Below are 13,353 nucleotides of genomic sequence, written 5' to 3'. Positions count from 1 at the left end.
TTGTTTATATAAGTTCTCTTAAACAAATAGTATCACAAAATTCACGCTAATAGATAAACTCGAATGAGTAAATGAAAACAAACATTTAATCTCATTATCTTTTAATTTGTTAGTCTGTTTAACATTAGTTGAATTAGTTATTTACAAATGTTCAAATGAAATAGGCTTTTAAGTAGGCTAGTATGTCAATCATACTTTCGAAAATGCTAGACTCAGGTATAAAAGTAAGTCTATGATAGACTACATGTAAGATTTAAACTTTGAATAATTAATCGGTCAGGTTCAGGCTTTTAACAAAGCCTAGCTTTGTCTATCCTATTCTTATCCTTAATCCCACCGCCAAACTTTAATAACGACGTCAAATGTACAAAAGCAACAAACTCAACGAGTAACTAAAATTGATATAAATTACAAACTCAACGAATAACAATATAAATTGTATATAATCTATATATAATTGAAAATGTATACGACATAGAAGACAAACTAAATTGAGTGTGTTTACAAACACCATCGAATCACTTTATCAATCAAACATATTAGTCCACCGTCATCAATTGAATATAAGTTCACATCCCCTTAGACACTCAGATAATTTTTGTAATATCTGATTCTTTCTGTTTAAATTTATAGAAGATGCAGTTTGAATTGTCATGGTAAGTAATACTTTTGAATTTTGCATAATATATTTTGCAAATTTAAGTTCACACCTCGTGCCTTTGTATTGTCTAAACAAACAAGTTTCCAGTTGAGATAAAAGGCATTCGGGAACAATAGGTGGCTCCTTCCAACTCCTCTCATCTATTACAATTTTACTTTTCTGAAATAAGTTAAAATTCCAACAAATCACAAAAACAAAGTTAAAATATATAGAGTAGGGTTAAAAAAATCAAATTAATAATGAAATAAAATAATGTATAAAACCAACCTCATGAATGATAAGATGTTGAAGCTTGGGACTGTTTTGAAGCATTTTTAGTATCCACCTCCACTTCCACTCTCCCTTCCAACTTTGGTTAAACTTAAATAATAGTTCCAATTGAGTTAGATTGTAAAAGATGGGGACTTGAACCATGATGTGGCGCAGTGTCTTCATATAAATTACAAAGACAAAACATTAGAAAATAATAAACTCTCCGCGACGAAAAAACAACCGCGACAAAATGGTATCAGAATCATCAGGGTCTACACGACCACAAATATTAAAAGAACCATACCTGCTCTACATTGAGAATGAGTTGCCGAGAAAAGGAGAGGAAAGGAATAAGTTCCATTTGACAAACATTAGCCCTCACCAATTTGGGCAAACATTTATTGAATTTTTTTTTTAAATATCCAAAATTTTCAAAAAAATTTCAAAATTAACCATTTTTTCAAAAAAATTACACAAATGGGCAAAATTTGCCCTAATTGTGTACATAGGCGCCACCCTAGTTGGCGCCTACCCTTAATGGGTAGGGCAAGTCGCCACTAGGAGTGGCGCCTATGCCCAATCCCTTTTTTTTTTTTTTTTTTTTTAAATGTTTTATTAATTTTTTTTTTTAATTTTTTTTTTAAATATTAGATATTTGATAAATATATTTTTTTTATAAATTATATTAATTTATATTAACACTTACATATAAATAAAATTATTACAAGATATATATATATATTAATTTATATATATATTATTTATATATATATATATATATATTAATTTAATTTATAAACAATTAATATTATACACATTTAATTAATATATATAAATATTTATTTACAAGATATATATATATATATATATATATATATATATATATATATATATATATATATATATATATATATATATATATATATATATATATATATATATATATATATATATATATATATATATATATATATATATATATTAATTTAATTTATAAGTAAATAATATTATTTATAAATTTTTGGGAGAATTAGGGTTATTCATGTTAAGGTTAATCTATCAATTATAGGTAATCAGAGTGCGACACTAATTAGGGTTATGACCTAATTGAAACCCTAATTAATCAAGTGCGACACTAATTAGGGTTAAGTAGACTGGTGTACAACCCAGATCTTTTCCTATAAATAAAGTGTTATTTCCTTGCATTGTCTTCACCACTGTTTCGTATCACTTTCTGTATCAAGTTGAGTTCATGGCATCTCCAAGACCGTCGTCATGGCAGCGAACATCATCAAGGCGCCCGGATCCTGAACCAGTAATCTTAAAAAGGGATGGGCATGTTATTTTCTTGCCTTTGAAACCCCCAATGGAGATGAAATTTTGGAACATCCGTTCGTTGGACCAACTAAAAAGGTCCTTGATGTCTTGGTTAGAGGGAGATTACCAACCTGGTGAAGTCATCAGAAGGATTCAGAGGCTTAGAACAAGGTTCTCACTTGAAACTGGAGAAACGATACGTTGGTGGGTTGAAGTTGAAAGCGACATTGATTGCATCCAAATGATGCATGGATCAGACGACATAGTGTTAACTGTTGTAATTTCTTAGATTTTAATGGTTGTTTGTCATGTTGTTGTTGTATTTGTTATTGTTCTAGTACTTGTTCTTGTTTTAGTACTTGTTTTTGTTCCAGTATTTGTTTTTGTTTTAGTAATTGGTGTTGTAATGTGAGATGTTTGTGTTTGTTGTTCAAGTGTCATCTTCTATTTGGAATAAAAAGTAAACTTAAATTTAAAATGATTTTGGTACACAAATTTATGAATATGAAAACTAAGTTGTGGAACTAGATCCACGATATGGACAGTTGTTCTTATTATGCCCTAGTTGTCTACATATGCTACACTTCCTCTGCATTTTCTCTGCGACGTCCATTTCAGTTCTAATGCGCCTGCTATTTGGGCGACCACTTTTATTCCGCCGCATTGATTCGTTGTGCCAAACAACTTCCCCGTCATAGTCTGGCCAATACGCCTCCAATGCTACCACCGGAAAGGGATTGTCGTATACATTGAGCAATGTTGCAACTTTGTAGATTGGAGACACTAGCGATAATGCATCGAAGTGGCTGTGTGAACACGCTGCAATGACATGGGAACAAGGCATACGATAGGCCTGAAATTGACCACAGTCGCACCAACGGTCTGGTATTAGGACCCTATACTCTTGCCTGGGCAGCCCTTGGTTGTGGTCAATTGTTTCCTTGACACTAAAAGTGTGGCCATGGCGGTCGAATTCCGTAACCCGATGGCTGTTGGCTTTGGCAGATTCCTGCCTCATAAACTTCATGCAGGCATCACTATATACCTGACTCGTCTGCATCACTTCATGTCAGCGCCTGCCTCTTGTTACGAACAACGTTGCCATCCGAAAATAGGTCGCACTCACCAATGCGGTTACCGGGAGGTTACGTATGCCCTTAAAGACGCCGTTCATTGATTCCACAAGATTTGTTGTCATGTGGCCCCACCTCACCCCATCGTCATATGATCTAGTCCACTTCGCTCTGTCGATATTATCGATCCACCTCCCTGCATCAGAGTTTGCCAACACTATTTCCCGGCGGTAGTATTGGAATCCAGGTTGGTTTAATGCATACCCCGCATTTATCAAATGTTGCTTCAAGAAGTTATCCTTGAACTCCCGCATAAAATTTTGGGCAATATGCCTGATGCAGTAAACATGGGTAGACGGGGGGTCATGCCAACCATTTGCTGGATTATTGTATGCACTGTCTATTGAAGCGTGCCTGTCAGAAATCACGCAGATGCCAGCTTGTGGAGTCACGTGCGTTCGAAGACGTTTGATCTCTCTCCAGCAGTTGTTTCCCTCCTGCGAGGATTGGCTAGGAGTTGTATCAATGATCCAAACCAGTGACATTTGTATCCTTTGTGATTGTTTTGTAAGCATAATCATCATATATACATATACATATACACTCATATAATTTCATCATTTGCATTATTACACTTGGTGATGCATTGTTCATTTTGATCCCCTGCTATGGTGGTATACCTTTCCCCCATGTAGATTTGGTTTTCCTGTCCTCTTTCAATTGTAGAGTGTCAGCCCATTAAGCAGAAATACTTTAACCTTTCTCATTCCTCACTGAGTTATTTCCTCGTGGATGGTCATTATTTCAGTTTCCTCCCCAATTGATTATCTGGATGGAACCACTCCCCTTGAGTTATATCCTCATTGGGTTGAGTCTTTGATTGACTGTTTCTTTCTAGATCTTACCTAGATAGATGCTTTTGGTTCCCTGAGAGTCTATTACCCAGTAACTGGTAATATTCTTCTTAGTTTGCAAGTATTGTCACTTTTGCCCAATACCCGGCGAGAGCAACTTTTTATCTCCAGCGGATTCGTTTTCACGTTCCCCCAGGAAGTATATCCTTGATATGTTCATCCTAACCGATGATGGATATTTTCTTCCCCTGCTTTGAGTTTATCCTTGATATGTTCATCTTAACCGATGACAGATATTCTCTTTTTTTGGTTTTTTTGTAATCCCTATTTCTTCCCCAGAGTGTTAATCCTTGACATGTTCATCCTAATCGGTGACGGGTTTCCTTCTCTTTATGGTCTTCTGCCCAGTTACCGGTAGTTATAAATCTTGTTTTTCCCCTTTTGCAAAGTCTGTCTTTGATATGTTCATCCTAACCGATGACGGATATCCTCTTGATGGTATTCTATCCAGTAACTAATAGATATAATTCCTACTCTTCTCCTCTGAGTTTATCCTTGATATGTTCATCTTAACCGATGACGGATATTCTCTTGTTGGTGTTCTATCCTGTATTCGATAGATGTAATTCCTACTTTTTTAGGAAGTTTATCCTTGATATGTTCATCTTAACCAGTGACGGATATCCTTCATAATTTCCCCAGGCAAGTCTATCCTTGATATGCTCATCCTAACCGATGACGGATTTTCTTTCCTCTGAGTCTATCCTTGATATGTTCACTTTAACCAGTGACGGATATTCTCTCCCTTTGGTCTTCTTCCCAGTAACCGGTAGTTGTAAACCATATTTTGGCTCTTCCCCAGCAGTTATTCTTACCCAGTAACTGGTAATGAATACACTTCTTGGTTGCCCTCAGTGAGTCATCCTTGATATGTTTACCCTAACCGGTAACGGATGTCCTCCCTGTCAGATTTTTTATCTCCTTACCCAGTAACCGGTAAGGGATAATAGATTTCTGCTCCTCCTGTGTTAAAGACATGTTCTTCCCCAGTTGAGTTTGAGTGCGCATTTTCTCAGTGAAATCTCTTTTTCCTGTTTGGTTCGAGTATTTCAGCTTTGTGTTGATCTACCTGTTTCCCCTGCAGACGTTCCTTTTATTCCTCGACTGAGTCCTTCCATTGATTTATTTTCATGGAATTCCTCAAGTCCCCCAGCAGTTTTAAAGTCATAGCCTGGCCAACACACAACCCTTTATCCCCCCATAGTCTCTGTATCCCTAGTGAGTTTTCCTTACGAAATGCATTATACTCCTGCGAATTTTCAGTCTCTCCGAATTCTTTTCCTTTGTGGCAACATTTTCCCCACAAAGATTTATTTTCAACATTCATATCATATGCATCATGAGGTCTCTTAGGGACCAAAATTTGTTTCTATATGTTGTTATTTAAGTCCATTCTACTGAGTCGATACAAAGATTTTAACCTTCACCTCCTCATCTAGAATGTCCTTAAATAGGGGCAGCTGTAAGACCCCAATTTTGACCCTAAGATCCCTCATGATATCTCATCATATGCATTGGCATTGGGATCACACCTTGGCATCCTCCTCACCCTTCATTCATTGGGTTTGCATTGGGAGAGATCACCAAGCACCATTTGATTGTATCATACTTTGTATTTTATTATTTACTAAGTAAAATACCAAAAATATGTCATTGTATAGCTTAACTCTTTTGTAGGTAGGGCACATGCTCCCCTTTGAGCTATCAAGCTCATATGTAGGGTTTGAGACCCTCAATGCAAGGAGCTCAATAAATAATTGGTTTAATATGGCTCTAAGCATCATATATGGATCCCCATGATCTTCACATGTTATTTTGATCAAGAAATCCTCAAGAGTTTGGAGTTGGTTTGCCTTGGAAACCCTAATTCATCTGGGTATCTTATATGACTTCTTCAACAAGTTTCTTCACCAATTGGTCAAATATTTCAAGGGATACTTCACATTTCATCATCTTATGCATATATGATCCTTCATGAGTCCCAAAAGTTAAGACAATATCAAGCTAGCAAGTTGGTTCATGGTGGTTGACCAGAGGAAGTCAATTGATCAAAACTGGGGTTCCCTAGACCCTATCTCCTACAATTTTTGTCATATGAAAATGATTCCAAGAGAAAAGTTACTCTAAATGACATTCCAAACAAATTTAATGTTGAGGTATAGAGCTAGTTTTGCTTGGAAAGTCATTTTTATGGTGAAAGATTATAGGTCATTTTGTATAAACCCTAATTTGGAGGTCAACTTCCCAAGACCATAACTTGCTCAATTTTTATGATATGAAATATATTCAAGTTTCATGATCAAATTAAATATTTATACTTCAACTTTTATTTTTGGAGGAATAGAAAATTCAACTTTTAAATGCATGTGATATGAGGAGACATTATAGGTCATTTTGGACCCATGCCATTGAACAAGTGATTTTCCTCAACTTCTAAAATTCATAACTTCTTCATACTAAATCCAAATGAGGTAAAATTTATGACCATTTTAAATTACTCTGAGAGAGATACAACTTTGACGAAGGAACTTTTCTCATTTGAAGCTCATATAAAGAGTTAGCCAGGATGGAAGAAGTGAACATATGACTTGACACTTAGAAATGTTTATGATATGTTTGATTTTCCAAACTTCCACCTCAAAATTCATCATGATCCAAGCTTCAAATGAAAAAGTGTTCAACATAAAAGTTGTTCCTCTTGATCTAAACTTTCCAAAAAGTCAAATTTCATCCCATTTGGACAAAGTATGAGTGACTTGCGCATGGCTTAAAGTTGGATGACCATTTGGCATAATTGAACTTTCATCTTCCATACACAAATGCATGGCTTGCTAACATGACTTCAACAATGTTTGTACATGATTTTGGACCTGATTAAATGATTACATAGGCATATCACACGCCCACGCATCCATGCAAAGTGAAGTTGCTATTTTTGAAAATTTGAAACAAGTGTGCAAATAACAATGACTTGGCTATAAATAGAGACCCTTTCACTCAGAATTGAGGACACTTGCACGCCATTTTTTAATCCCCAGCCCTAAACCCTCTCATTCAAAGGATAACCTTGAGGATTTCCATTAGAAATCGAGTTTGAATCTCCATTGTTTTTTAGATTTAAATCTCCAAGAGTCCTGCTTCCTTTTTGATTCAATTATACTCTATCAAGTATCCAGAGCAAGGCTAAGTGAAGTTGGAAGCAAGATCGTGGCCATGTGAACCTGCAGTGGAGGTGATTTTCTCATTTTTTTTCATTTCTTCGATTCTCACTCAATTCTCCATAGTTGTTCTTGATTTTTGGTTGTCTGAAGTCCTACCAATGTAGGCAACAAGATTGAGTTGCTTTGATGTCAAATCGAAGCAACTCAGATCATGAACCTCAAAATTCAACTCCCTGTATCTTTCAATATACTTGGAGTTAGATGAAATTGAGGACAGATTCGAGCTCCTGAGCATTTTTACTTTAAATTCATGTCCTCTTTTTTTATGTTGGTGATGGTTGAAGGTGGACCAGTCTGGTGAGGTCCACCAGAGAAGAAGACCGGAGATGTAGCTCTGACGGTGCGTTGGCATGTCTCCAACCATATGATCCTCTCATTTTGTTTTGATCTCACGCGTTGGTTTTGATTACCATCCCTGCAGCGCATTGACTTAGGTCTATTGTGGAACGCACGCTGAGATCCGCTTGATCTGCCACCTCATTAATGAGGGAGATCAAGTGGTCCACGTTTTTTAGCATTTTTTTGTTTTCATTTTATTTGACTTATTTTCATTAATTCATATTAATTTTAATATTGATCCAAAAAATATGATACTTTCACCAAAAAATTTCAAATAAATTCCTCTTTCATTTTCTGAATTAAAATTATTTTTTGGATCATTATTAATATTTTTTATGATTTAATTATTTTTGTGGATATTTTTAATTGTTTAAAAATACTTTTAAGTTTCCAAAAATGATGAATTTTTTTCTCCAAGGTCCTTTGACCTTGTTTGACTATGATAAATCTCATGGCCATTTATTTGGTGTTTTGATGAGGTTTTAGGATTTTGTCCAACCATAATTTAATTTAATATATTTTTTAATTGATTTTAATTGTTTAATTGCAAAATAAATTGTGTGGAGCTATTTGTATTGACTTGTTGAGTTTGACTTGTGTTGTTGTGCCTTCGTCAAGGTTGATTTGACTTTGTTGAGTTAAAATCATTGGATTTAGGGGATTGATGAAATGTACATTTCATCTTCCAAAATGAATGAATGATTTTAATTTGATAAAAGTCCTCCTTTGACCCATTTGTGTTGATTCCATTTCCCCTCCCTCTTCATCTCGATCCCATTCTCTTCTCATTCATTTCATGGACCTATGATATCTCTATATCCTAAGGCTAGTTGATTGCAAAATCAACATAAGTATGGATGAGATTAGGTCCACCTTTTTTGCATTTTCTTTTAAGTATGGTATGTTTTAGGAGTATGGTTCATAATACCATATCTCTAACATGCATTAACACTAAAATTTCTATTGCCCGACCTCAAATAGTTGTGACTTCTACATAAGTCCAATTACAATTGCTTAACATAGCGCTAAATTTTGACACAAAAAAGGCATAGCATTCTAGTAAGTTGAGATTGTAAGTTTCCCCTCTTTCATGGTATTTTGTGGAAACTTGGCCTTTTTTCCTTCCTTTGGAAGACGTCTTGGTTCAAGGATCCATGTTTGTGAATAGTGGGTTGAGTGTTCTCCAAAGAATGGCTTAAACAATTGAAAAGGAAAAGCAATACTAACTTCTAATCAACTAACAATTAACATTTAATTTCAAGTCATTTACTTTTATGCACTTTAGATTCAAGTCTTTATTCATTTGCCATTATTCATACCATTTAACTTGTTTATTTTAATGTCATTTTCACTTTGCTCACTTGAGCCATACTTTGTGATTATATTGTGATTGTATATACTTGTTTGTGTTTGTGGTCCTTTGACCTTAATGTACATAATAACAACAAAAAACCTAAAAGACATTTGTGTGGACTATTGGATTTGATCTGAGATATTGGACTTAGAATTAGGCAACACTTCCTATGCAAAAGGACTTGACCAATGCCAACTTTGATGAAACCAAGTGCCCCGTGAAGTGAACTTTCATCTGATGCAAATATTGAAGATCCATTTGAGTTCATCTGCAACATGATTTTAATGAAGTTGTTACTTTGAACCTGTGTCTAGTGAGCTATTCTAAGTCATTCAAGGAATAGATCATCTGATACATGTGAGATTATGAATAAGATCATGGAGTTGCTAAGCTTGGATGTGGCTATCTTTATTTGATGTCTTGTTCTTCACCTTACTATTGTGTGTATTGATATTGCTTGATTCTAAAGTCCAAGGGAAAATTGGGTTTCTATTTGACATTCTTGTCTATTGAATTGCATCCCATTGGTAAGATCTTTTCAACTCTTAACTTTTAAATTTTTGCTTAGGATTAGTCTCTTCATCTCCCCCCCCCCCCCACCCCACTTCTTTAATTTCAAATCTCTCTCTCCTTTTAAAATCTTCTTTGCTTGTGATTTCTAAACTTAGACTTTATTGCAAATAAGAAACTTTGGCCTTATGCCATTGCATTTTCAAATTCTTTTCTTAATCAAACTTGTAAATGAATCTAATCATATTGACTTAAAATTTCGAAAGTCAAAAAGAACTAACACCCATTCAAACTTTTTATGTCTTTTGTGCCTTTGTTAAACTTAAAATTTTGTTAAAAGTAACTCATTCACTTTGAAATTGTTACCACGAACTACGAGGTTTTGATCCCTCATTTTTATGTTAGTACGTAGACACAAGTCCGAAGGTCTTGTCAAACACAAAAATATAATTAATGAATTCTTTTCTCATCCCTCCACTCTATTTATTGCAAACATCATTTTGTACAAAAACACATATGCACACAAGAAAGGGCTCCCTAGGAGTACCTAGGACACTTTGGATGCTAACACCTTTCCTCCGTGTAACCAACCCCCTTACCTGTAATCTCTGGCATTTTATTAGTTTTGATTTGAAAACTTCTTATCTTTGGGTTTTGTTCGTACTTTTCACTTTTCCCTTGGAAACAATAAAAGCGCGGTGGTGGCTCTGGTTTTATTGACGTTAAGTTTATCAATAGCTTAATGATCATGAATTTACCGCTACAACTGGGTCAGAGCAAAAATGCGCCTTAGTCATTTAAAGACGACTAACTGCCTAAATCTGTCATTTAGAAGGAAGACTTATTATTGGATACTCTCAAGAACAAATTTTGGGGAGAAATTATGTATTTTCATTTTGACCGAACGTCTATAATTCTTCGTGTTATTTTTCTATCCCTTAACTCTTTACTTCCTACATTTCATTCTTAATTTTCTGCTGCTTATTTATAAAACTTTTCTAAAATGGTTTTAAACTCTGAAAATAATCTTAAATATTTTTCAAAGTCATGTTTTTATGAAACCCATAATTCATCCCTCTTGTGTGGAGTCCTATGTCCAACATTTTAAGCCTATCAGGTCGTCCTATTTAAATAAACATGAATAACTTTATTATTATTATATTATATTTGTATTTTTAATTAAAATACAAAAATAAAGCTTAATAATATTGAAGAACTTATGAAAATAAGTTGAAAAAACCTCATGAACAATGTCATAAGTTATTGTCATAAGTTGTTTATATAAGTTATCTTAAACAAATAGTATCACAAAATTCACGCTAATAGATAAACTCGAATGAGTAAATAAAAACAAACATTTAGTCTCATTATCTTTTAATTTGTTAGTCTATTTAACAATAGTTGAATTAATTATTTACAAATGTTCAAATAAAGTAGGCTAGTATGTCAATCATATTTTCGAAAATGCTAGAGTCAGGTATAAAAGTAAGTTTATGATAGACTACATGTAAGATTTAAACTTTGAATAATTAATCGGTCAGGTTCAGGCTTTTAACAAAGCCTAGCTTTGTCTATCCTATTCTTATCCTTAATCCCACCGCCAAACTTTAATAACGACGTCAAATGTACAAAAGCAACAAACTCAACGAGTAACTAAAATTGATATAAATTACAAACTCAACGAATAACAATATAAATTGTATATAATCTATATATAATTGAAAATGTATACGACATAGAAGACAAACTAAATTGAGTGTGTTTACAAACACCATCGAATCACTTTATCAATCAAACATATTAGTCCACCGTCATCAATTGAATATAAGTTCACATCCCCTTAGACACTCAGATAACTTTTGTAATATCTGATTCTTTCTGTTTAAATTTATAGAAGATGCAGTTTGAATTGTCATGGTAAGTAATACTTTTGAATTTTGCATAATATATTTTGCAAATTTAAGTTCACACCTCGTGCCTTTGTATTGTCTAAACAAACAAGTTTCCAGTTGAGATAAAAGGCATTCGGGAACAATAGGTGGCTCCTTCCAACTCTTCTCATCTATTACAATTTTACTTTTCTGAAATAAGTTAAAATTCCAACAAATCACAAAAACAAAGTTAAAATATATAGAGTAGGGTTAAAAAAATCAAATTAATAATGAAATAAAATAATGTATAAAACCAACCTCATGAATGATAAGATGTTGAAGCTTGGGACTGTTTTGAAGCATTTTTAGTATCCACCTCCACTTCCACTCTCCCTTCCAACTTTGGTTAAACTTAAATAATAGTTCCAATTGAGTTAGATTGTAAAAGATGGGGACTTGAACCATGATGTGGCGCAGTGTCTTCATATAAATTACAAAGACAAAACATTAGAAAACAATAAACTCTTGCGACTAAAAAACAACCGCGACAAAATGGTATCAGAATCATTAGACACTGCGACCACAAATATTAAAAGAACCATACCTGCTCTACATTGAGAATGAGTTGCCGAGAAAAGGAGAGGAAAGGAATAAGTTCCATTTGACAAACATTAGCCCTCACCAATTTGGGCAAACATTTATTCATTGCTTTGATTTCCTTTGTTTTTGGAATATATTGCCTCCCACCCACTACAATTACTTCATTTGCATGCAATTCCTCTAATATAGGAAAAGCTGAGAAAAAACTAAGCTGATATTTTTGATGTTCTAAAATAAGAACACTATCCAAATGAAGATTTTTGATAGAAGAAACATTTATAAGAGGAATGTCTTGAATAATCATGAGCCTCGTCAACTTGAGAACAATAAGAGTCTTACAATTGAGTAGGTTAGAAACTGATTCAATCCCCAAAGAATATCCCACCATGTCAAGTTCTAGGGTTTCAATTCCTCTTTGTGTCACTTCTATAATAAATTGGTTCAAAGCTTCGTGTTCGCGGCCATCAAACAAGAGTCGGACTGATAGTATTGGCAATTTGATGTCTCGCGATTGCATAACTGAACCTAGAACATGGGGTGGAAAAGCTGTCTTGAGATCGAGTGCCGGGACAGAAAGACATATTGGTTTCCACCTCTTCGACAGGATGCTTGTGCTGATGGCTAATTTGGTGGGGAGAAAAGAGAGAATGTGACAGAGAATTGGATCAGGAAGGTCGCTAATCCTATCTTGTTTTCTTCCAATCGATCTCTTAGATTTATTAGACATCGCAATTGCAAATGTTTTCCAATAAAAACCTAATTACGAATGAAGTCGCCAATAAAAACCTAAGGTGATTGATACCAGGGCTAGTTTATGGACGAGAAATTAGGTCATAATGTTGTGCAGCACCAATAAGAAGCTTTTAGGTTATGTACAAATATTTTATATCACTAGACCGTGTTAATATTATTAATTAATAAAAAAAGTGACTAACGAAGAGAATTTTATAAAGGATGTGATTTAATGGGAAATAAATATTTTAAAATTTATGTCATATAATAAATTTATAAATATAAACTATTATAAAAAATATTTTACTCAATATTTATAGACACTTAACATTTTTTTTATCATATTTAATAATAAATTTAGATTTTGTTGGTTAATTCATTGAAAATATAATATAACAAAAGATATAAAAAAGAATCACTAACAATATATATTAAATTTAACTTTTTAAGAAGACTTTTTTGTTATTGATTGGTTTAGCCGAAAAAATAAATAAATAAATCTTTCAAAA

At 33.8% G+C, this 13,353-nt stretch overlaps 1 protein-coding gene across 3 annotated transcripts; it reads right to left on the bottom strand.

Moving 5' to 3' along the window:
• Positions 1-482: 482 nt before the first annotated feature.
• LOC127083893 (F-box/FBD/LRR-repeat protein At3g52680) lies at positions 483-12,944 on the bottom strand. Of its 3 annotated transcripts, none has more exons than XM_051024255.1 (3): positions 12,117-12,944; positions 11,831-11,992; positions 483-820 (listed from the first exon to the last, which is right to left on the bottom strand). In XM_051024255.1, the coding sequence occupies exons 1-3, from the start codon at positions 12,837-12,839 to the stop codon at positions 554-556; spliced, it is 1,152 nt and encodes a 383-aa protein (XP_050880212.1). In that variant the 5' UTR covers positions 12,840-12,944; the 3' UTR covers positions 483-553. The 3 variants fall into 3 exon arrangements, with proteins under 3 accessions (XP_050880212.1, XP_050880211.1, XP_050880210.1); XM_051024254.1 differs by lacking the exon at positions 11,831-11,992 and adding an exon at positions 929-1,090; XM_051024253.1 differs by lacking the exon at positions 483-820 and adding an exon at positions 11,367-11,722.
• Positions 12,945-13,353: the final 409 nt, after the last annotated feature.

This window comes from Lathyrus oleraceus, chromosome 5, assembly GCF_024323335.1.
Source record: "Lathyrus oleraceus cultivar Zhongwan6 chromosome 5, CAAS_Psat_ZW6_1.0, whole genome shotgun sequence".
Lineage (NCBI taxonomy): Eukaryota > Viridiplantae > Streptophyta > Magnoliopsida > Fabales > Fabaceae > Lathyrus > Lathyrus oleraceus.
Note: the sequence above shows the minus strand (reverse complement) of the source record. Positions and strands in the feature narration are given on the sequence as shown.

Coding starts and splice junctions, on each gene's coding strand:
- LOC127083893 (XM_051024255.1), bottom strand. CDS start 12,839: ATGTCTAATAAATCTAAGAGATCGATTGGAAGAAAACAAGATAGGATT. Junction 11,993..12,116: donor TCATTCTCAATGTAGAGCAG/GTATGGTTCTTT, acceptor ATTTATATGAAG/ACACTGCGCCACATCATGGT. Junction 821..11,830: donor AACATCTTATCATTCATGAG/GTTGGTTTTATA, acceptor AACTTATTTCAG/AAAAGTAAAATTGTAATAGA.